This window comes from Merops nubicus, unplaced genomic scaffold (genome assembly GCF_000691845.1).
Source record: "Merops nubicus isolate BGI_N331 unplaced genomic scaffold, ASM69184v1 scaffold14069, whole genome shotgun sequence".
NCBI classification, from domain to species: domain Eukaryota; kingdom Metazoa; phylum Chordata; class Aves; order Coraciiformes; family Meropidae; genus Merops; species Merops nubicus.
This window is the reverse complement of record NW_008633137.1, coordinates 24,694-48,367: the sequence shown is the minus strand read 5'-3', so window position 1 is coordinate 48,367 and position 23,674 is coordinate 24,694. Positions and strand designations below refer to the sequence as shown.

General features: G+C 36.4%; 1 protein-coding gene across 1 annotated transcript in view; it reads right to left on the bottom strand.

Annotated features, from left to right (window-relative positions):
- Positions 1 to 72: 72 nt before the first annotated feature.
- Positions 73 to 23,674, bottom strand: part of WDR17 (WD repeat domain 17) — a gene marked incomplete at its 3' end in the record, with an annotated part of 38,588 nt that continues 14,986 nt past the window's right edge. The window contains exons 5-23 of the mRNA XM_008948160.1: positions 22,686 to 22,937; positions 22,075 to 22,197; positions 21,527 to 21,714; positions 20,088 to 20,256; positions 18,237 to 18,328; positions 17,020 to 17,102; positions 16,015 to 16,101; positions 15,136 to 15,300; positions 12,483 to 12,685; positions 12,203 to 12,352; positions 11,976 to 12,106; positions 10,133 to 10,258; positions 8,233 to 8,388; positions 7,889 to 7,953; positions 7,361 to 7,493; positions 4,803 to 4,891; positions 3,614 to 3,713; positions 2,417 to 2,556; positions 73 to 93 (exon numbers count right to left, since the gene is read on the bottom strand). Of these exons, the coding sequence (XP_008946408.1) occupies positions 73 to 93; positions 2,417 to 2,556; positions 3,614 to 3,713; positions 4,803 to 4,891; positions 7,361 to 7,493; positions 7,889 to 7,953; positions 8,233 to 8,388; positions 10,133 to 10,258; positions 11,976 to 12,106; positions 12,203 to 12,352; positions 12,483 to 12,685; positions 15,136 to 15,300; positions 16,015 to 16,101; positions 17,020 to 17,102; positions 18,237 to 18,328; positions 20,088 to 20,256; positions 21,527 to 21,714; positions 22,075 to 22,197; positions 22,686 to 22,937 (2,473 nt within the window). The remainder of the gene's footprint in view (positions 94 to 2,416; positions 2,557 to 3,613; positions 3,714 to 4,802; positions 4,892 to 7,360; positions 7,494 to 7,888; positions 7,954 to 8,232; positions 8,389 to 10,132; positions 10,259 to 11,975; positions 12,107 to 12,202; positions 12,353 to 12,482; positions 12,686 to 15,135; positions 15,301 to 16,014; positions 16,102 to 17,019; positions 17,103 to 18,236; positions 18,329 to 20,087; positions 20,257 to 21,526; positions 21,715 to 22,074; positions 22,198 to 22,685; positions 22,938 to 23,674) is intronic.

The following is a 23,674-nucleotide window of genomic DNA, read 5'->3' as shown; positions in this document are numbered from 1 at the left end:
AGTTTAAGCTCCTTTGTAGCATTAGTTAAGTCACATGCTTTTCAAATCTCTTTCTATAAACAAGCAAAATACCTGTATCCAAGTGATGGAAAGCTAAAAGGAAGACATTGAAACAGTAATGAACAAAACTTTGGTTTGTATTCTTACTTTACAGATGAAAAATCTAATAGAAAATAATGAAACCACAACAGCAAATCTAAGGGCCAGGTTAACCAACTTGTTCAACAACAAAAAAATAGCTTTCCAATGCCTTTTGACAAGCTAAAGAAGCTAATGACAACAGGTGTTTGGGAAATCTGTTCTGTCACCACTCTTCCAAGTTACAGGAAGGCTCTTTCAGAATATAGGATATATCAGAAGTTCTTAAAACGATTTTCAAGATCAGTAACTCACATGTACTCATCTTCATAGGCAATTTAAGCATCTTTGAAAAGGTGAAGAGAAATTGCTCAGCCAGAAAAGTGAAATCAAACGTTTATTTTAAAAAAATCCAAAGCAGCCCTTGCAAAATGGCCAACAAGTGGTGTTAGCTGGAAGGTTTTTTTAAGATTTAAACTGAAGCTGCTGTTGTCATAAGGATCAAAATCAGGTGGCTGAGTCTGCCAATGCAGAACTCACTCTCTCATGTGGAATACTACTAGCCTTATGAATAGCAGAAAGTTGCTTTTAACTGTATTTAGGTGCTAAAACAAATAAAAGTGGTGTTCTTAAACACACATTTTCCAAAGGCTGTAGATTTGGAAAGATGGGGAGGTGCCTGAATGTGTAGTTCTGAATTTTTTGATTTTATATTTTAGAACATTTCTAAAAAAAAACCCCAAACAACCCCAAACCAAAAAGCAACCAAAACACCCAAACAACCAAAAGCATTCCACCAATAACTCGTTTCTTTATTAAACCCATCAAGGTCCTTTCAGTATTCCTTGAGGTGTCTATGATTAAGTGTGTCTCTACAAGGAAATGTTTCCCATTGATGGGCATCCCTAAGCATAACAACCAGTAAAACAAAAAAGGGAACCCTTCAAACATCAGAGGCCCTTGAACTACTGCTTCCCCATAAAGGGTCTTAGACATTCAGTGGACCAAGGGGGATTATGCTGTGCCAGTATCTCCTTGTTACAAAACACAAAGAGACTGAGGAATAGCTTATCTTTTCCTATGGAATAGAAAAATATGCTGTTAATGGCTGCAAATCAGAATCTGAGATGGGAGGGTGTAGCTGTGTTCAGCAGAGCATATGAAACCCACTGACAACTCCAGATGTCTACTTGGGCAATATGCAGTACTCCAATTCAAAATTTTAGCACGTATACCCATGTAGACCCCAGTGTACACATGCCATATGTTTGCAGAAGTTTTATGTATAAATGTCATACTGGTTGTTACAGCACTGAGATCAGAGTAAGCTTGTGTTAGGGAACTAAACAATAAAACTCTACACTGTTTCCATGTCCAGTGCTTCCTATTGGAGGCTACATAAAAATCACTCTTTACAATGAAAGCAGGGAGATCAGAGAAAGAGCTTCAGAGACTTTAAAAAGTGCAATGCAGACATACTACATCTGCAAAACCAAAGCAGCAAGTCATCCATTTCTTAATTTATCTCTTTCTACAATGCTTCCACTCTGTTTCTCTCAGGCTGCCTTTAGATACTTCAGCAAATACCAGCTGTATCAGAAAAACTGATGCTTAATTGCAGCATCTGTTTTCTTAGCACACATTTTCTATGAAACATCTGTACAGCTGCCCAATATACCTTAGGAAGACTTTGTGCTTTTCATTGGTAGACAAAAATAGGATACCCAAACTGTACCCTCCCAAGTAAAACCACAATGAGGAGGAAAATAAAATGTAGCAGAGATAAATTTTCCCCTATATGCAAGAAATTACTTCTGCTGAACTAAATAATAAACCTCTTTCATCCTTAAATCTTGTCAGCTGTTTTGTATTCCCAATACCAATACAAAAAGAATCCCTCAGCCTCTTAGGCTTTTATATTTTTCAAGCAAGCACTTAAAAATCACTTCATAGATCCTACTTAAGCTTCTTCTTGACTTTATAATTCAGTTCTAGCCTAACTTTGTCTGAAGCAGTTATTTTTATTCAGTACAGACCAGGATTTACTATGCTACCTATTGCCCAGGTACCTCAGGTTTTTCCAGTGGGTTTCATATCCTGTTTGGCAATGACTCTTCTCTCATTTACAATGCATTTATAACGTATTTTGAGATCAAAGCAGAGAATTTGCATGCCTTGCACTTCAAAAGGCCTAATACAGCAATTCTCACTCAAGCAGCAATACTTATTCTACCTACCCATGGTGGTTTGGCATCCATAATAAATTCAGAATGAAACACCCCTATCTTTTTGTCATGGGGGGGGAAAAAAATAAATCTGCTTTGGATTAAATTCTTACCATGTTGTTACTGTCATACATTTTCTTGCTAGTAATTCTAGGGCATAATGTGTTGCTTGTGCTGCACTTTCTCCTAAGACAGTACCCACACTGATTGCCAACTCCAGCTCATTTCCACGAATCAGGTTTGCCATCGCAAGCTTGCTCAATGAAAAAATTATATCATTAAGGGACACAAGCATTTTTGGGGATTCACCATATTGAGCATTTGACATTCATTTATCAGACTGCTTTTTACAGAAGGACATAATATGCATTGATTAAAGCAACTTTAGATATATATTTGGGTCTTCTGAATGAGCACGTAATTCTGTACCACATTAATCTGGTTTTAAATAACCAAGGAGGTTTCCTTCAGCAGAATCTTCCTTGATTCAGCCAAAGACATTACACAAATATCTTACCTAAAAAGCATGGTAGCAGTTAGCTTCTAGTCTTAAGTAAATACGCTAGCTTTCAGAGTACATATTTCCCCTCTCTTTTCATGAAAGGAGACACAAAAAGAACACCCAAACCAGGAAGGACTCTCTTGTTCTCACTCTCTCTGGGTAACTGGAGCTGCTGATGGGCATAGCAGAATACTAAACAGTCTATTTTGAAATACAGACACTAACTGATGATTGCTTTCTCTCTGACCAGCTGATTAAGATGGAATATTACTCATTTTGGTGGATAGAGAAGACCATATTGAGTCAGCAACAACAAAATCCAGAAAGAATGAGAAAAAGAACAGTTTGTAAAACCAGAAATGAAATACATAAACCAATAAAATGTTTTCTACCTGTCAGACCTATTTTTGTATTGAGGGGTAGGATTTTTTTCCTATTTACTTCATCATTTAGACTGCAAATCGTTCAAGGTAGAGACTGTATTTTTTGTAGCACAATGAAGTTCCACTTCTGAATGGGTCTTTTGATTCACAGTAATACTTAGGTGTATAGGTAAGCTACTGTATATATGAAAATACAATTAAATAACAACATAAGAGTTTCTGTGCATGACAGAAATCCTGAATTTAATAGAATCAGGGGAGTTTTGCTACTAATTTTAATACTGTAGGATTAAACTCTCTCTATAAATATATACCAGCAAATATCAAGTATAAGCAACACATTTTAAAAAAACAGTTTATGAAGGAAGTCTGCGTTGGCCTTTCCATAGTTAAAGAGAGGGGAAAAAAACAAACAAAAAAATTACCTCTATATTTTCAACAGCCAGATGGCAACATGCTGCAAGCACTGCATGGCCATCCTGGAAATACCACTCTGCTAGTTCTTTACTGACTTCGTGCAGAAGCCTGCAAGAACAAAACATGAATTCTGCAAGGTCACTTAAAGGTTGGCTCTTAAATTAAGTACAAGTCACCACATCTGCTCCTGTACCTTAAAACTTCTGCATCTGACTTACAGATAATGACTCTGCTAGCTTTCAAAATGCAATCGGTTTGACCTTCACCCCTCACTTATGTTGGTGCATATCCAGCTGGGTCAGTTTTCCAAAATCTACATCAGTATGGAAATGTATCTTCAGATTAGACAGAAAAAATTAAAAGATTTGGCTATTCATTCTGTACATGTGAACTCTGCATAAATATCTAAGATTTAAAAAACTGTACATGTAAATGAAGTGATTACACAGCCTCCAAGCTGCTTTTGTTACTACACAGGTAACTTGAGAACATAATTTAGGTTTTGGAGCACTGTTCTAAAGAAAGAGAGATGCACAGTTTCTTTTATAGGCACACATGAAAATAAGGCCATTAGTGTACATTGTCAGAAACTTCATTGATGACAAGCAGCAAAGCTTCAGGAGGAGAAGATGCATAAAACATCAGGTCTCACAGTTACTTGTTAAAGCTAAATCTTACTCTGCTTACCAAGAGTTCTAAGTTAATATCCTACCTATTTAAACATAGAATCATAGAATGGATTGGGCTGGAAGGGACCTCCAAAGGTCCCTGCTTATTGCAGGGATTTGGACTAGATGACATGTCCAGCTAGGTCAAGCTGCTCACAGCCTCATCAAGCCTGACCTTCAATGTCTCCAGAGATGAGACCTCCACCACCTAATTTAACCTTCACCACATATTTAAGCATCTTAAATCTAAAGATGCTGTACAAAAGCATCTTAAATATCAAGCAAACAAAAAGGCTATTTGTGAAGCAAACATATAAAAAATCCATTTGGTGGCAGGAGGAGGCACAAATGGGGGAACTATTCAGCGTAGCACCAGTTCAACTCTATCAACTAAATACTACAAGACAAGATATTCTGTTGTCAAATTCTACATTGCTGATGCCAGATTAAACCACAAAGGTTTGTCTCCCTTGAAAATGTTACATTTAGCATGAAAATGAGGCTTCAGTTATAAACTAGAATAACTTACTCGTTATAATCATCTGTTTTATCTCCACCAGAATTTGTAGATCCACTTGTGGAGAGTGTTGACATCTGTATATTTCCCTCACAAGCTGCCTAGAAGTGAATAATAATAAAAAAAAAAAGGATTAATTCACCAGTCGAATATGAAATGTGATTTCGCAACAAAACAACAACAAAATAATCTAAGATATATAAAAATCCTTCCAAAGCCTAGTAGTAAAAAAAGGAAATGTTTAAATCAATGAACTTATTCATATGTAAATCTCAGCCTGATTTTATCCACCGTTCAAGAAATTCTACAGAAGCAAGAGACCTCTTCTGTGCCTTTGTACAAGATTTTTTCAGCTTTTGAATGTGCTTAAAATGGACAGTTGAGTGTTACAACCTTGATTTTTACACCCCAAGGAGCAAATAGCCATGAGTGAAGGATGAACTACCTACTGAAGTAGGTAAAATCTGTAAAGGTTTATATAGGGACATAAGCTGACCCTTTTTAAACATCTGGCAATAAATTATTTCTAACATTAAATGAGAAGAGATCAGTGTGGGCTAAAAGAATATTTTTTAATGTGCTTTAAGGTGTAGCTTGAACAACAGCATTAAAACTCAGGGCTCAGTTAAAAGGGAAAGAAAGTCTTGGTATTTTATTGCTTAATATCTGATTAAACCTTTGAGACAAAGGCTGTTCTATGAATTGTAAAAAAAACAACCCCTGCAATGTCTCTCTTACAAGAAAAATGAAGGTCTTTCTAAATTTTAAGATGCTTTCAGGTTCAAACATTATAACTTGTTAAATTTAAGCATAACTCAAAAGTTCCACTCTTTGCACCATTCAGCTCCTTTAGAAGAACAACATACAGACACAGGTCACAAATGGTGCTCCCCAGGGCTCAGTTTTGGGGCCAGTCTTGTTTAACATCTCCATCAATGATCTGGATGAAGGGATTGAAGCCAACCCTCAGAAATTTTGCAGATGACAGCAAACTGAGTGGGAGAGTTGATCTGCTTGAGAGTCAGGAGGCTTTGCAGAAGGATCTCAACAGGTTGGATCATTGGGCTGAGGTCAGTTGTATGAGGTTCAACAAGGCCAAATGCCAGGTCCTGCACTTTGGTCACAACAACCCCATGCAATGCTCCAGGCTTAGGGAAGGGTGGCTGGAAAGCTGCCTGGAAGGAAAGGACCTGGAGGTGCTGGTTGACAGCCAGATGAACATGAGCCAGCAGTGAGCCCAGGTGCCCAGGAAGGCCAACAGCATCCTGGACTGCATCAAAAATAGTGTGTCCAGCAGGAGCAGGGAAGTGACCATGCCCCTGTACTGGGCACTGGTGAGGCCACAGCTTGAGTATTTGGTTCAGTTTTGGGTGCCACAGTATAAAAAGGACACTCAGGTGCTAGAGTGGGTCCAGAGAAGGGCAACAAAGCTGGTGAGGGGTCTGAGGAACATGCCTTACAAGGAGTGACTGAGGGAACTGGGACTGTTTAGCCTGGAGAAGAGGAGGCTCACAGGAGACCTTATTGCACTCCAAAACTAGCTGAAATGAAGTTGTAGTCGGGTGGGTGTCGGTCTTGTCTTCCAAGTAACAAGTGACAGGACAAGAGGAAATGGGATTAAGTTGCACCAGGGGAGGTTCTGACTGGATATTAGGAAGAATTTCTTTACTGAAAGAGTAGTGAGGCATTGAAACAGGCTGCCCAAGGGGGTGGCAAAGGTACCATCCCTGGAGGTGTTTAAAAAACATGTGGGTGTGGTACTTCAGGACATGTCTTAATGGTCATGATAGTGTTGGGTGGATGGTTGGATTTGATCTTGGAGGCCTTTTCCAATCTTAATGATTCTATGATTCTACAATTTCTAAAGGGCAAATTCATATGCATTATTAAAGTTCTTATCTCTGAGACAACTAAAAGTTCAAGGAGGGGCAGCCATGAGAGAATACACCAGGGACAAATCTCGACAGTTTATTTAGCAGATTGTATTACATATACAGAAACTACTCAAAAAGAGTAAAGGAATTCTGAGAGAGTGAACCAAATTATTAGTCTTGCATGTTTTGTGAGCCTTTAACTTGTATTTATACTAGGTAGCAGAAGGGACATATGCTTTTTGTTACCTCTTGCACTGTTTTTTGCATTAACTTAAAAGTTTGATTTCTTATATTGATTACTACTGCAACGGAGCAGTTTCACCCAAAGATTCTATAGAAAGTAGTATAAAAATGACCTCAGTAGAAAGAGAAATCCTATAGGTCTTTGATGTTAAGAGCAACACTGACTGCTGAAAATCAGGTTAATTTTTCTACTTCAACCAAAACCAAATACATCAATATTGATAACGAGCATCTGATTGCCTTTTAGAATAATCAGGCCTAAAATCTGTAAACATGAGCTATCTTTTTATCATTTCTGCATAAAACCTGGTCAATCTAACATGAAAGTAAAGAGCAAGGTATCATTATTTAGCCATCTTGCAAAACAGAGTTAGCCTTTTAACTATGCTTGTCATCTTCAGAGTTTGAAACAAATGGGTAAACACATCTCCCACACTGCTACTTGTATAGTACCTGTGTGACAAGAAGAGCCTCTTTAAGCTGGCCTCTTGAAATAAAGAAAGAAACTAGTTTCTTCACATCTCCAGTAGCTATACAGTATGGGATGACACCATCATTTTCTTCCTGAATTAACTGATCAGCTCTCCTAATTAAACAAATGAATAAATAAACAAGAAAGATCTACATATATAATTGATGACCAAACTTATCTGTATGGCATAGGTGTTATATGAAACCATATAAAGTTCACTGAAACCCTTCTGCCTTTCCAGACCTCAGAAGACTTGCAAATTGTGGATACTGCATTAGAGCTTCCAGTAAAAGTTGAAATTTATGCTCAACCCTTGAACTTGATTCCCGTACACAAAATCATTGTTGAAATCCTCCACAGTTCCATCCCAAAGCTTACTGAAAAAAGTAACATCACTAGAATGCTGTAACAAAGGCCAAGTACAACTGGTATTAGTACCCATCCTTCCTCTCTGTGCCCTTTTACAGATAGAAGCTACAATTAAGCATCATAATTTTTTATTACCTTACCTTTGCATTAACTTCCTCCAATATTTCATTGATACACCAGGTGCAACTGACAGAGCTTTGTCCCACTACAAGAGAGCAGCAAGATGTTTAACCCAGTGGTTTTATTTTGGGAAACAGCTTTATTTTTAACTAGATTCATGTTTCTTCCCTTAAAAATAAATTTGTTAAGAGGTTAAATAAGAAATGAGCTATGCATTACACTGCATATGTTAAAAATGACTGCAGCAAGATTACTCTGTTCTGCACTTGTGACTCTTTTTGTTGCTACCCCACCTTTGCTAACATAGCTGGTTTTCAAAAATCTTCATTTTTTATTTTTCTTCAATAACTTTATGATATTTTACCTCTCCAAGTTCTACCATGAGTTCACAATATCGCTGAATCTGTCCTAATCTTAAATGTATTTCTGCAGCTTCTTTAAGCCTCTCCTCTTTGCTCGGTGCACCAATTCCACCTCCAAACTTGGACATTTTCACTGTTGTCAGTTCTTGTGCCTTGGACTGAGGGAAAAGGAAGATGAAAAAAGAAGTTTGGGGAAACAAAAAAAAAGTACAATCTTTAGTGATGAAAACAAATGTTTTTAAGAATGAACTAAATCAACTAATGTCAAACTTTACAATGAAATATAAAGGCTGTCATTTAAGAAAAAAATCCTTTTGAGAAAAACCTAATTGGAAAAGATTACAATGAGATTACAGTGAACTGTTTTCTATTGCTAAAGTAACTGTGTTAGTGTTTTGTTGCACACATACATTTTCCTCAATTGCCTTCCTTTAATCTCTTTTCTATATATTTTTTAATCTCAACCATCTTCTCATAAGTAATAGTAATTCACTCAGATGTCCAAAATCTTGGTATTTTTGAATTTTTTTAAAAAATAAAATATTAACATAAACCATACAGAGCTGGAAATTGTACTTATTATCATTATAATGATGTCCACATAGAGGAAGAATAAATACAGTAGGCTCAGCCTGTGTCCTGATGTGTCATACCCCATTAATAAGTAAATTATTTCTATTCCCAACCACTGCAATTTTTACAGTCCTTGAAGAGACATGTCTGCATTTCTCCATCTGGCAGAGTCTGAGAAACAAACTGCAACAGGACTGCATGTAACATAAAAAAAAAAAGGCAAAAGGAGCTTTACATTTCAAGAATTCTCAGTTTGCAATGTGAAACAGCATTTGGCTGTTCAGGGCTTTATATGCACTCAATCACATTGCAGGGATAAACAAACTGCTTTGCACTGCATGAGTCCAAAAAGAATATCTTCTTCTCAGGCTAACTGGCTGAAAAAAAGTGGGGTTTGGACACACACAGAGAATTTCATAATATTAGCAGAGTAACTACTATTATGACAAGTAACATCACTAATAAAAACCTTCCATCACTTAAGAGTTCTAACATTTGTGGGACACTGTAAGAATCTGTGACTTTGTAAAAGAGACAGTCTGCAACAGCAAACAACAGCTGCCACTTGGCAGGTATTTAGCCCTGGGGGTGGCAAGTGAGTGGTTATGCATTCCCTGGTCCTTACCAATAGACAGACATATTCCTCTATTTCTGCCATTAGTGTATAGGATTCTTTAGTATCCCTAAGTCCCTGGCAGAGCCCTGTATTCCCATATTCTGCACAAACTGTGTGTCTGGTTGTATATTCATATATTCAGCTACTAAGAAATTTATGGCCTAGTACTTGAATTTCACATTCACATCTGAGTCACTTCAGCTGCCTATTGGTATTCATGACAGGTTCTTGGTTTTCCAGTCCTTCCAGTCAGCCACAGAGCACACTACTGCTGACTTGCCTCCATTTTCAGACATGTATTCCTCTGTCCCTGCATCACAACATAACTAAAACTTCACCTTTATACAATCAAATGATTTGACTTTATTGAACATAAAAGTACAGTATATATAATAGGGAAGACAAACCTGCTTCATAGCTCAAACTGTAGTGGTGCTTGCTTTGCTATGTCTTTTTTCTTTTTTATTTTGAAAGCTGTTTCTCTAGTCAGTAATGGTAACCTAGGATGTTAACACTCAGTCTGCACAAGGCCCCGTGGACTTAGCCAGATGCTGTTCTTTGAACAGACTAATATTGCACAGAGAACTGCATAAATATTTTTAGATATGAAATAAACAGCAATGCTTTTGTAAAGCACTGAATGTTATTTTTGAAAGTGTAAAATACTATATGGATTAACAACCATGTTCACAAACCATTTATGCTTCACTTACCATCCTAAATCTAATGAGATGTTTCATATGCATAATTCCTTTGCAGTAGTTTTGTGGAAGCAAACTGTCATCCTGTCCTTTCACTACAGCAACCAAATCCCATAAATTCTTGCTGCCTCCTGGAGGCTAAAATTGTTAGGGAAGAAAAGAGTTGTATTATAGTCATGTTCAAGAGAGACACTTAAACTTATAAAATGCTGGAAAACATTTGTCTGTCAATTCCAAGAAATGTGATTTCTGACTATTACTTTCAATATTAGAAGCTTTACTATGAAGACATAAATGAGTTCAAAATACTACAAATCTTTCAGTCTTCTTGAAGGCTGTAATGACACAGCAAGGTCCACAAATGTAAGTCCTTGATTATGTGTGGACACAGTTGAAAGCTCACCATTCGTTTTCCCTTTTGCTTCCAAAGGAGTACAAGCTACCTGGTGGGTACTGCTGCTACAATCTGGTTTACTATCTTAACATTAAATCTTAAAATAGACACATATGGTATAACTGTATATGTATACAATCTTGCAGGCCATCAAGGTGATATTTTTTTTTTTTTTAAATAAAGTTTAAGCATTTTTATTGGTCTAACATTTGAATCGTTCCTTCTGTAGAACTAGGACAATGTTTTAACATGGAACAAGGTTTAGAAGAGACTAAGTAACTAAAAGCTTAAAACATAAAAAAATTATTAAACATTTGAACTGAGAATAAGAATCTATAAGAACAAGAAGATAAATTAGAAGGCCAGTTATTTCTGAGTTGGTAAAAAGCAGATCCTACCAGAGGGAAGGGAAAAAATAAACAAACAAACAACCCTCCAAAAAAACCCCCAACAACAACAAACTATTCCCTCTTTTTTTATCCTCCTAAAGCTCTTACTTGACTCCCCATAGTTTAAGCACAATACCATTTTCTGGATTCACAAAGCACTGAACTCAGATGATCAAAAAAAGGTTTTTGTTCTTGGAAAATTCACATATTCTTATAACACTTTTACTCTTGAATCAACCCAGGACATCAAAATTAATGTGAATTTCCAAGAAATTCCATAAAATTATATTTTTAATATAACAGGAAATTTAAAGATTCGTAATTGAGGAAGATTGTTTCAGCATTTCTAAATGATACACTACAATTTAGCTAGAAATCAAAAGTTGTATTTTGGGTGAACTAGATCTTTGCAGATCAGTGTAATGACTTAAATTACAACAGTGCTTGACACAAACTGTAGTTCCAGGTCATTTTTGTCCTTGTTCTACCTCAAGTCCAGCTCCTATGAAGGTAAGCACTAACAGAAACCCAGAAGTTTACATTTTTAACTCAATGACACAGAAAGGCTGCAGGGATTTATAGGAAATATTCCTGTGCAACAGAGCAAAGGAAACAGATGGATCCTGAGGCATGGGCCATACAGATCTACAGCTCCTAGAAGGCAATACAGTGGTTTTGGCACAGACACTTGGGCAGTTCAAACATCATCTGTTTAAGAGGGTATCCCTTTGATGGATTTAAAATCCAGTGTAGTTTGAAAAAAACATCTTTTCATTCTCTTCAATAGAAAATTCTTGTTAGATCAAAACTTTCCTATGGAAAATTAAACTATCCCACCTACTTCACTGTGAAAAATTAGTGTTCACACTAACAAACAATTCAGTTTTGGACATTTTTACATCCAGAACTGTTAAGAGATACAATTTATTTCTGCATCTTTTCTGAGCTCCCTTTCAGAAAGAAAGGGGAAAAAAAAATGGTAGAGAAGAAAGACATTTCAGTTTTGGAGATTGACTTCAGCAAAGCAAGTCATGCACGCTTGACAACATCCTTAAGTTTGCAGAATACTTACTGAAAAACATTCTGAAAACCACCTTAGTTTTTTTCCTCGAGGATTTCCTGTTAATTTTTCCAATTCTTGTTTAATATCCTTGGAAACTTTACCACACAGCAAAGGAGGAGCACCAGATTCCACAGCACGATCTAACATACACAAAGATTTATACATGAAAGTTAAACAAAGAAAAAAATACAGTATCATACAGAAGACTAAACCAACGGTACATACAATTCACTTACCTGTATTACCAATAATCTCATCCCAACATCTCTCTGCTAAGATATTTATTTGTAGAGAGTTTATAAGAGGTGTCAATGACCAGAGTCTCACCGTGGAGTCACGAGAGCAAGATGCCATAGTAAATGGACGACTAGGATGACATGTTAATCCTAGTAAAGAGAGCATTTTAAAATGTGGTCAAATAACTGAGTTTATCTAACAACCAGTTCGATCAATTTTTATAAATTTTATATCTTTTCAAATGCATTTCAATACAGAAATAAAATTTTTAAAGATTACCATATACATCTGCGCCGTGATCATGAACGGTGTCCAAACATGTTCCATCTCTTGTGTCCCAGACTCGAATTGTATAGTCCCAGCTGCCAGAGATGAGAAGGTAAGGAATTTCAGGATTCCACATCAGTCCCCGCACTGGAGCTGTGTGTCCACTCAGAACATTTATACAAGCATCCTGGGTATAATCCCATATTCGGACAGTACTGAAACAGGATTAAAAAGAACTATCAAATCCCCTACAGAATTATGATTATTCCTCTACTTCAGCAATATTTGAGGATTAAGATTTCTCAGAATATTTATTTGCGCTATGTTTATACAAGTTGTAACAGAAGAAGTTGGAGCTAATGCCCTTCACATTTAGGGTACGGTACAAAATAACACCAAAGACAATTTACTAGAGTAAGAAACTATTTAATCAGCTGCATAGTCTTTCAAAATCTCACATGCACCATTATTGTCGATGAGAGAAAAGAAGTTTGCCCCTATACCTGCATGTGCAATAAATTTGTCTGTTAGGACATCAAGGGGGAAAAAATGATAGAAAAACAAAGCAAAACTGTTAAGATCTATCTTTCCTATATCTTTAACAGCCCTCTAACAGACCCAGATCTGTTAGTCTGACCTCAGCTCCTAGAAAAACTATGAAGATCAGAGAGTGCACTACTGAAGAGCATTTCAGAGTAATGCAGTCATGGAGCACAGTCAACACGAGTTCACAGAGGGTAAGTCCTGCCTAACTAATTTGATAGTCTTCTGTGATAAGGTCACCTGCTTAATGGGTGAAGGGAAGGTGGTGGACATAGTTTTTATGTATTTTAATAAGGCTTTTGATACTGTCCCTCACAGCATCTTCTGGACAAGTTCTCCAATGGCAGATCAGCAGGTTCACGGCGTGGTGTGCTAGGTGAAGAACCAGCTGAATGGCAGGGCTCATGTGGCTGTGGTGAATGGGCCACATGTGGCTGGTGACTGGTCAACAGCAGTGTTCCTAAAGGTTCAACTCCAGGGCCAGTCCTTTTCAATGCATTTATCAATGACCTGGATGCAGGATCCAAATGCACTATTAGCAAGCTTGCTGATGACACCAAACTGGGAGGTGCCATTGACTCTCTTGAGGGACAAGAGGCCTCGCAGAGGGATCTAGATTGGAGCACTGGACAGTGATTAATGGGACGAGTCAGTGGGGTGCCCTGGCAGCCAAGAGGGCAAACCCCATCCTGGGGTGCATCAAACAGCATAAACAGCTGGTCAAGAGAGGTGACTGTCCCTCTGTAATCAGCGTTGGTGTGGCCTCACCTTGAGTACTATGTGTAGCTCTGGGCATCACAATTTAAGAAGGACATGAAGGTCCTTGAATGCATCCAGACAAAAACAACAAAGCTGTTGAAAGGCACGTCCTATGAGGAGTGGGTTAGGACTTTGGGTGGTTTAGTTTGAAGAAAAGGAGTCTGAGGGGCAACCTCATTGCTTCCTACAGCTTCCTGAGGAGTGCACATGGAGAGGTTGGTGCTGAGCTCTTCTCCCTGGGATCCAGTGATAGGCTGCATGAGAATGGTTCAAAGCTGCACTAGGGGAGGTTTAGACTGGACACTAGGATGCATTTAATCACCAAGAAGATGGTCAGACACTGGAACAGGCTTCCTAGAGAGGTACTCCAAGCCTGTCAGTGTTTAAGAGGCATTTAGACAATGCCCTTAACAATCTGCTTTAACTTACAGTTAGCCCTTAAGTGGTTAGGCAGTTGGACTAAATGATTCCTGGGGGTCCCTTCAACTGAAGTATTCTATTCCATTCTATTATCTTCTCTCCTTTGAACATGGCATTTGTCTCATGGCAGACCTGAACACCACACTACCTTAAAACTGTGAAACTCCAACCACAATTACCCAAACAATGGATTCATACCAGCTTTCTCACTATTTCTTTTTTTCCCCTTTTAACAAAATTCTAACATTTCCTTTTATTTTCAGTGGTTGCTATCACTGGGTACAGCTAGCTGAGCTGACTACAGAATTAGGAATCTCAAAGTTCAGTTTCTTGAAAAGATCACAGTAATTCTGGCTAAATTTTATTACATTATCAAGTATGTTACCAAAGCTCACTCATGGCAGCACAGCCACTTATTGGAGTTTCTCAAGTGCTGCAAAGGGGCCGTTTAAAGGTCCTTGAGGCACAAAGTAGAATCCACAAGTTAGAAGGCCATATTATAAATATGTATTTACATATATATTGTCCTGCAGCAGTATGTGCTCATGTGTGACCTTTGTATATTGTTCCTAAGTACTGTGTAAGGCTAGGTGCCAAAAAAATCATCTGAAATAGTTCCAAGTTTGACTATCAACAGGAGTATTACCAAGTACAATAAACTCAAAAGATTGTTTACTTTCTGTTACCTGGGACTAAGTTATTGAACAATCCCTGTTGCTCAAAGCAGAAGTGTGACTGTATTCTGGAAATCCCTCTGTAATCAAGTCTTATTACATAGCCATGATTGGTGGTAAAATACCTCATAATAACACTGTGACAGAATCTTGGATTCACTACTTCTTGCTCATGTGAAACAGGATTTATATGTGCCAGTAAAGACTTTAAGTTTCTCTGATAGTCCTGCTTGAGTTTTTAAGTTTTCTAATAGTTCAGAAATACACACCCATCATCAGAGCCACTGCAGAGGATTCCTTCTCTCAGAGGAGACCACCGTACATGAAATACCTTTGCAGTATGCCCTGTGAAAACTTTCAGTGGCTGATCAGAGCTGGTTGCCAAGTAGTAAACACGAACATTTTTATCCTCACAACCTGTAGCTATCATATCTCTGCAAAATAAGAACAGTAAAAACCTCAGTCACAGGGATCATCAAAAGGAGTTCTTTTTTAGTTTAAAAATAAATATGATGTGCATTTTGGAATTTACTTTAAAGAAAACAGTGTATTTTTGCATCTCTTTTGTCTCTGCATGAAGTAATTATTGATAATCTAATTAACTATACTAAAAATTAAATATACCAAATGAGACAAAAATAAAGATCCCATAGTTGTAATTTGCACTACAGTCTGACCAAGCACCCAACACATAACTATTAATAGACTGAATTACTGTGCAATTTCTTTTGACAGAACATTCTCAGGTTATTAGGAGTTATCTGTAAAATTAACATATATCACAGTGTACTTAGTTGCTTGCTATATCTCCAGTTTAGCAGTCAACAATAGGAAACTAATCTATACCCCTCTTTCCTGTTATTGAATGTCTGCTTCTTTTTTCCCCATTATATATTCAGCCAGAGAATTTTTACTTCTCACATCACTATGAAAACATCTTCTTTTGAAAGTTAAATAAGTTCATGCTGGGCAATGAAATCCACTAGTGGGAAAACAGAGCTGCTACGGACATACCCTATTGTGGAACAGGAACAATTTCAGTGCTCAGTGCACAGTAAATATCACATGCCAAATAACTCTATGTTACCTTATTGGTAATCAATTTAAATAGTAAACGGTATCAGTTCTTTGGGTTAATTTTTACTTACTTGTTGTTTTGACTCCAGTCACAGCCAAACACGGCGGCCGGATGTTTGTACCTGTGAAGGACTCTGCCATCAACAGTTCGAATAATGCTGAAACCAATTACAAGGCAACACTGTGAGGAAAAGCACTCTGAGTAGGCTATCCAAAATTCAAGTTTGACTCTGTGCATGTAAGCCAGATAGCAAAGAAAGTATATGAAAGAACATGAGAAACCTCCTTCCCTTCAGCCAGAAGGCTAACTATGTATTTCCCAACAAAACGTTTAATGGGACTTCAGAGTCCACGTTCCTTCGTAGGGGCTGTGAAGATGTTCACTGTGGTACCTCCCTCCCTGAAAAAGTCCTAACAGCCCAAAATCTAAGTTGTAGCTGTGGCTTTAAGGTACAGATAGATCTTTAGGGAATTTGGGGGGAGGGAGGAGGGGGAGATGAGTGTTTTCTAAGATTCATGATTGTTATATTTGAGTTGAAATAACATGGGTAGCAAAAGAAAAGAATGAGCAAGGATTTAAACATGCACTGAAACACAATAAATGCAAAATTGTTCACATGGGCATTTACAACTCTTTCAAAATAAGCTATTATATTCCTGTAATAGTACAGTTGCAATTACTTTGTTTTAAAATAGCAACTCCTAGTCCTTGAAATAACAAATGTAAAAAAAAAAAATAAAAAATTAAGGCAAGTAAAGTGGGATAGCTTTTGAAAAGTGTCCTCCATAGCTGCAGATAAGAAACACAGAAGAATATTCTTGGCTAAATAAAAATCTATATTCAGTTTCACTATCAGAGTGTCTTAAAAACTATTCCTGTTAAAAACATTTCCTTAATTCTTTTCTTACAATTGTGAAAAAATATATCCTGACAAGTACAGGAGATTAATATAATCCAAGTTTTGTCCAGTAAGAAAAAGTTTAAAAATTAATCACTGATAACACTGTCAAGGTTTAATGACTTCAGAAGTGCATTTAGCATGTTTGTTTTTTTTTTTTCTTCCAGTAACACTCACCAAAATCCATCATTGCTGCAGGTTGCTATTCTTTTGGAATCTTTATGACTCCAGGCAATGCAGAAGATTCCATTCTTTCCATGCTTCAAAAAATGCAAAATACCTATCAATAAGAAATAATTCACCCCTTTTTCTCACATCTATTGACTCACCTCTTTTATTTTGTCCTCCTATGGACTTTTCTCCCAGTAAAGTATGCTTTACAAAAATGCATTATAATGAATCCCCAGTATACCTAGGATATTTGAGAATCCAAGTCCAAAAAACTGGGACGGAAGAGAGAGAGACAATAAAACTCCCATACTCTCCAGGATCCAAGAGAGAAAACTGGGTCAAGTTGAAGAATAAGCAACACATAACTATATAAACCTGAAGCTTGAAAAAACATTAGCTACTTGCTGGAATAATGAAGTTAGTGGCCATGAATATGGGGTATGTGAAAACTTAAGTGGGACATGTATCAGGACGAACATTTGAGAAAAAAAATGAGTATCTCAAGTGCAAATCTTGTGAGTGTTAGAACTCAAGGAACTCCTGAATATGTGTGTGTTTTCTGCCCACACTCCCCACCCCCATCTCTGTTTTCTTAAAAAGCATCCTTTGTCCTCTGATGCAGATGCCACAGTTAATTATGTCTGTATGATCCGAAGATCACAGCTGTATTCATGAATACATAAAATAACACAGAATACTACAACATAGTGTTTAATAAGTCCTTCTGCCAACAACAATTATGCTGTTGTTTCAAGACTTGCAAATGCCTGGAGAGATTTCAGGTAGTACAAGGCAGAATTCTAAATAATGTTTAGTGTACAGCAAAATGGGGCTTTATTGGTCTAGACTTCAGGGACTGAAAATATTTTCTGTGCCTTACATTTGAAAATGAAGAACATCACTTTACATTTTGATACCTGGTTTAAAATCTATATATCCATATATATTTACACATCTAAGAAAAAAAATCAGCTATGCTTCTGCCAATTTTAAGACAATGGAGGACGTCTGGTGCTTCATCATTCTCATGTCACAAACAGTCAAAGTAAAAAATGGTTCTGCCTCAGAGATAAACTGGCACCCGTGTGATTCCTTCTGTAGACTTTAGCATTACAGCCCATTTTAAAAACATATGAACTTTGACCCATCTTTATTTATTGACACTAGAGAGAACAACCAACTTACATTTCATATAGACAAAAAAAGAAGCAATCTTCTCTTACCTCATTGAATCTGGTTATCATTTTGCCTTTTTGGACATCCCAGATGAAAGCACCATTTTTGGATGTTGCACCTGCTATGCAGTTCAGATCTCCTTTACAGAAAAAATATTTGTCAGATCTCACAATAAATAGAACATCACAATATTGTTTAACCAATGCATTTCTAAACTCAAGGAACGTGATATAAACAGAAGAACTCAATGATACCTAAACAAGAGTTTTTTTATAGGTTAAGGCCACTATTTGACACTAAGTCACAAATCTCAATTTCAAGGGCAAAATAAAAGTTGTATTTTTACAAAAAATACTCTCATTATCTGATGAAAGTTAAGGTGACAAGAAAATAATATCCATGATGCATATAACTCCAAGTGAAAAAGAGACATAAACTCAATGTTTTAAGCTTAAAGTTGTAGCAACCAAAGCATGTGCTTTTAAAGTTCCCTACATACCATGACAAATCCCAAAAGCTGCAACAGAGCATAGAACAGTACTTTGTTTTCTCAGTCTTGCTCTACTGCAGCACCTAAGCCCATCAAGTATGTACCTGCATCTGTAACCACAATCTAGAGGGTGGGAAATCTGAATATACGACTCCATTGTGAAAACCTGAAAACTGAATTCAGGCCTGATCCAAAATCAATCAAATTCTCTTCAGCACAGTGACCCTCTATCTCAATATAGCTATACTTTTCCTAAATAGCCACATTGCACATTTATAGAAGAATTTTGGCTGTCATTTTATACCACACTTCATAGGCAGAAAACAAGCTATGCAGGAGGAGTCTAGAAAGGCACCTATGTAAGACGGAAAGTGATTCAGGTAGGAGAACGACAGGGGAAAAGAAAAGATGAAGAGTAATCACTATGTTCAAAGACCTTTTGAGACCAAATACCAATAGTGGCATGCACTGGCTTCTATGTTTATTCCCTCCACAGTGAACAAACTATTCTCTCAATGTGATATACTACTACAAACTGAATTTAAATTTCAGAACAAAATAGCACAAAGCATCGTATTTCATATTGCCATAATTTCCATCGAGCGAGACAAATTATCCGTGAAGAACAATATTCAAGAGACTCCCTGAAATCAAAAAACTGCAAACTCATTTTACATATGCAGACTACACACTAAGCTTCCCGTTGCAGTATTTTTTTTTTCAGTTACTATTTCTTAGAGTTAAAAAGCATAGGAGAGAAAAGCCGTGAGCTGAATTACTTAAGACTTTTTTTTAAAAAATGCATCTGCTATCCAAAGAATGAAAAGGCAAGAAAACCTACCTATTAACTACTGACATTAGTAACTCTGAGAAATGTAATCCCAGGTTCAACTAAGTGGGTTGCAGAACAGTTTTAAGAAGAAAATTTCAGAGACTTTTAAAAAAAAAGCAGAAAAAAGAAAAAGTCTTCTTTAAGAAAAGTCCAGAAAAGGTATTCTTTATTTTAATAAAGCAAAAGCAGAGCTTTTTAGTGATTAGAATCCTACATAAAGAAGGAAGAGAAAGAACTAAACACATATGTTCCACTTTTTCAACACAATAGAATCTAATTCCTTTAACAAGCTGCTTCCCATGCAAAGAAAGCCTCTTCCATCATCTGCATTAGGTAATGCTAGAAAGATTCTGGAGATCTGCCTCCCTCCATTCTGACTCAGTATGAAACTGTGAAATCACATCTCATGAGGGTAAACCACAACACCAAGCACTGAATTCTACAGGTTTCACAGGTAACAGTTCAGAGATGTTTAAACCTTACAAGATACCCTTCTACCTAAAACTTTTATAACATGAATTCTGCTAGTCAATGCTAATTCAAAGAACATTTAGACCTAAGGAAAAATATTCTTACCTGGAGCCCAAGAAAGAGAATAAATAACCCCTTCATTACCAGGAGATGTGTAAACCGCTGTTAAAGTATTTATGTCCCAAACTTTTATTGTGCCATCAAATGAAGCTGTAGCAAGAAGATCAGGGTTATCAGGTTTGAATTTGCAATCAAAGATGGTCTCAACATGTCCCTTAAATGAAACAAATATTTAATCCATTTTTATTAAGTTTTTTTTTTTTCAGAAGTCCAACTCTAGATCAAACTCTAAAACACATTATATTATAACCTGTCAGGTCAATTATGAGCTCCATAAGACCTGTATGTTATGGCTTATCAGTCAAAATTAAAAGGCATAAAATAGCTTGTACTATAACACTCTGCCCTTTCACATATCACTATTAAAAGAACAAAATTCTGTTCTGAAACAACAGGATGATGCCAGGTACTTGGATAGCATTTTCAGTTGCAACTGTGTTGCTAAAAAATGGAAATATAAAAAAAAAATAAAACTAAAAACAACCACACACACACACACACACAAAATTTAATTTTTAAAAACAGAAACAATTTTGCACTTTGGGTAAAAAGTATCTGCCTGAAAAAAACAAAGCTTTGTATGTTGATCATATTCTACATGGTTTCTAGTATTCCATTGAGTTTTCTATGTTTCTAAATACAGTCCATACTCTACTGCAGTTTAAACTTCCATCTGTAAGAAATTTCACGTGCCAATTGCTTGTTCTCTGAGACATGCTTATTTAGAATTTAACCTGACATATAAATGAGAAACAGATAATATGTAATTTCTTTTTAAGCCTCAGCTGCTTTATCAGACCAAAATCATTAAAAATGGAAAAAGAACACCCACCAATAACATCTATTCAAACACAAATGGGAGTACAGATGAAAATTATTCAAGCTTTTCCAATGAAAAGGGAACAGTGAAAGAGAAAAATCCTCAAGAATAACCCAAAGCCCAGTGAAGAAGAGGCTCACCTAATATCTGATAAACCATTTTGAATTTCTGTTTAGAAGATTTATTAATTCAGTTCTTGTAATTTTAAATTGAGTGACCTCATCATCTTGAGCCGTGTATATTTTTCTCTCTTCTCTGCCTAGAACTTTTATTCTGGATTATAAAAAGCCTTTCAGATACTATTCCTGAGAAGGCCATAAAATTAAAATTTCAGTTAAAAAAAAAACCAAACAAACCTTTAAACCTTTATTTCTGGATAAAAACAAACTGCCAGAATGCTTCCAATAGGATTCAGTCTTTTGCAGTGAAGAATTACTTTCAACTTCAGAACTGTCATTTTCTTTCTGAGAAGTTTAGGCTCTCTTTCATTATAGAAACTGTTTTACAGTGCTCTGGAGACTTCTCTCTCCATTTTTTGCTGTTAGAATAAAGTGTATAAGCCAAATAAATAAACTCTCATTCCAAAGACAGAGATGAAGCATACCATATCTCTAAGGAAATCCCACTTTTTGGCTCCCATGTCGTAAAGCCCAACTCCACCGTCCATGAAGCAACAGACAGCATGCCCAGGAGGAAGAGAAAATGCTTGGTTTTGGGTTAATGTTGGAGGAGGAACAGCCTCACTTGTTGAGGATGTATGGTGATTTTTAGTAGGATACTGTGATGAACATGCTTAAGAAAATAAAGCAAAAAGATATAAACAGGTAAGATTTTTTTTTTTTCATTTAACAATAAGTAACAATTAGAAAGGGTAAAATGCTTTGTATTCCAATGAGATTAAAACAAAAAAAAAACCAAAAAATAAAATGGAGAATTCTTGTGTGAAACATGATCTACTAAAAAAGGACCTTATAAATAGTGCTCGATCCTTTACCCATTTGGCTACACTGGCACCACAGTGTACTTTGTTTAATTAAGAACTACAGATCTGACACAAATTTACAGAGATTGACTCAGTTATAACAAGATTCACAAACAAGTTTTTCTCAGCTTGCTGCCACTGCAATGAATAACCATCAATATTACACTTACACTTTCTCTTTGGAGGAGAACTTAGCACGTGCAAACCATGGAAACCAGTTTTCTTCAATTTAAAATTATCTATAGGCGTTGTACGTGAAACATTCCAGATACGTAACACACCAACCTGAGAATCTGAGGTTTAAAAAAAAAATTTACAAAATTGTTACAGAGGTAGGCAGTTTAAGAACTGATTGAAGCAAAAATGTAACAATGAATAAACTGAGAATCCCAAGAATTTTAAAAGTATGCGCTGTCATCTCCATGGTAACAGCACTAGTAACAATAATAATAATTAAAATTAGTTATTTAAACTTCAGTAGCAAACTGTATTGAACCTCTCCCATAAAATATTCTCAGTCTCACTTTCCTTATTTGTTCAACCTGAGCAGTAACATCTCTGGTGTAGAAGAGAGGCAATAAATCATTACTTTTTTAAATCCTTCTGAAAATAAAGAAAAGCAGGCGAACAAGAAGTGCCATCCACTAGGTTTTGTACAATGCCTATATGCTTTTATTTGTAGAAATGTTAAGAAACAGAAAGATCAAAGTTCAAGTATCAATTTTGAAGACTCAGTCCTATGCTTATTACCTTTGTATAAATCAGAAAATAAAAGACTTACCTCCAGTTACAAACATTCCAGGTGCACTAGAAACCCAGGCTAAACACTGAACAGATGCTGCTGCACTGGGGAAATTAAAAGTTGTGATAGAGGACAGAGATTCAGAATCAACTAGTCGAATACCATTATGTAAATTAGCAACAAGAAGGTAGTCAGTTGACAAAGGGTCCCACTCCAGTGCTGTAACTGGATCCTCTTCATCTGTTCCTTCAAGAGACTCTGGTCTTAAGACATGTTTCTGGTTCTTAGAACCTTTAAGGACACAAGAAAATAGAGTCTTTAAAAATAAAATCAAGTATATCCCCTTTCAATAGTTACAAGGTTGACAAACATTTTTCTCTCTCCCTGAAATTTTTTAGTAGCCTCTTCTACTGTCTGCACTACTGAAATTTATGAAGCTGGCTTTGGAACATTTGACTTAAAAGTAGTTCTGGCTCCATCAGATCTGACTTTTTAAATACATTAGAAAATAGAAACAGCTGTCAGGTTTATGAATGTAATTTCATATTAAAGGAAGGTATGTTAAATCATATACATTGTCCTCATAGTTTCCATGAGGAAAGGCCTGCAGCACAGCCTAGAATACAATTAATTTAAGTAAATCTGCATACCATGGCAAGTACAAGCAAAATAAAGGCAGAATGAACTAGGAAAAAAAAAAAAGTGGCAGCCAAAAATTGTTTATGAACAATTACCTTTAGATTTTTTTCCTCCTCAAAAACTGTGTGCAATTATGACACATTCATAGACTTTGAAGCCAGAACAGGGAATTAAGTAACTAATTTGACACCTGCATAACAGAAGACATTTCACTAGATGATCCATGTTATTGATAACTACCATTTTCGATATCATGGGGTTTTTCCCCTACTTTTTGTTTCTATTGAGAGTTGGCTCTTAGTTTTATAAGACAGTATACATTTCAAATGAATAATTAAAACACATTTTTGAAGTTGTGATCTAGTATTAAAGGAAAAAAAAACAAACTA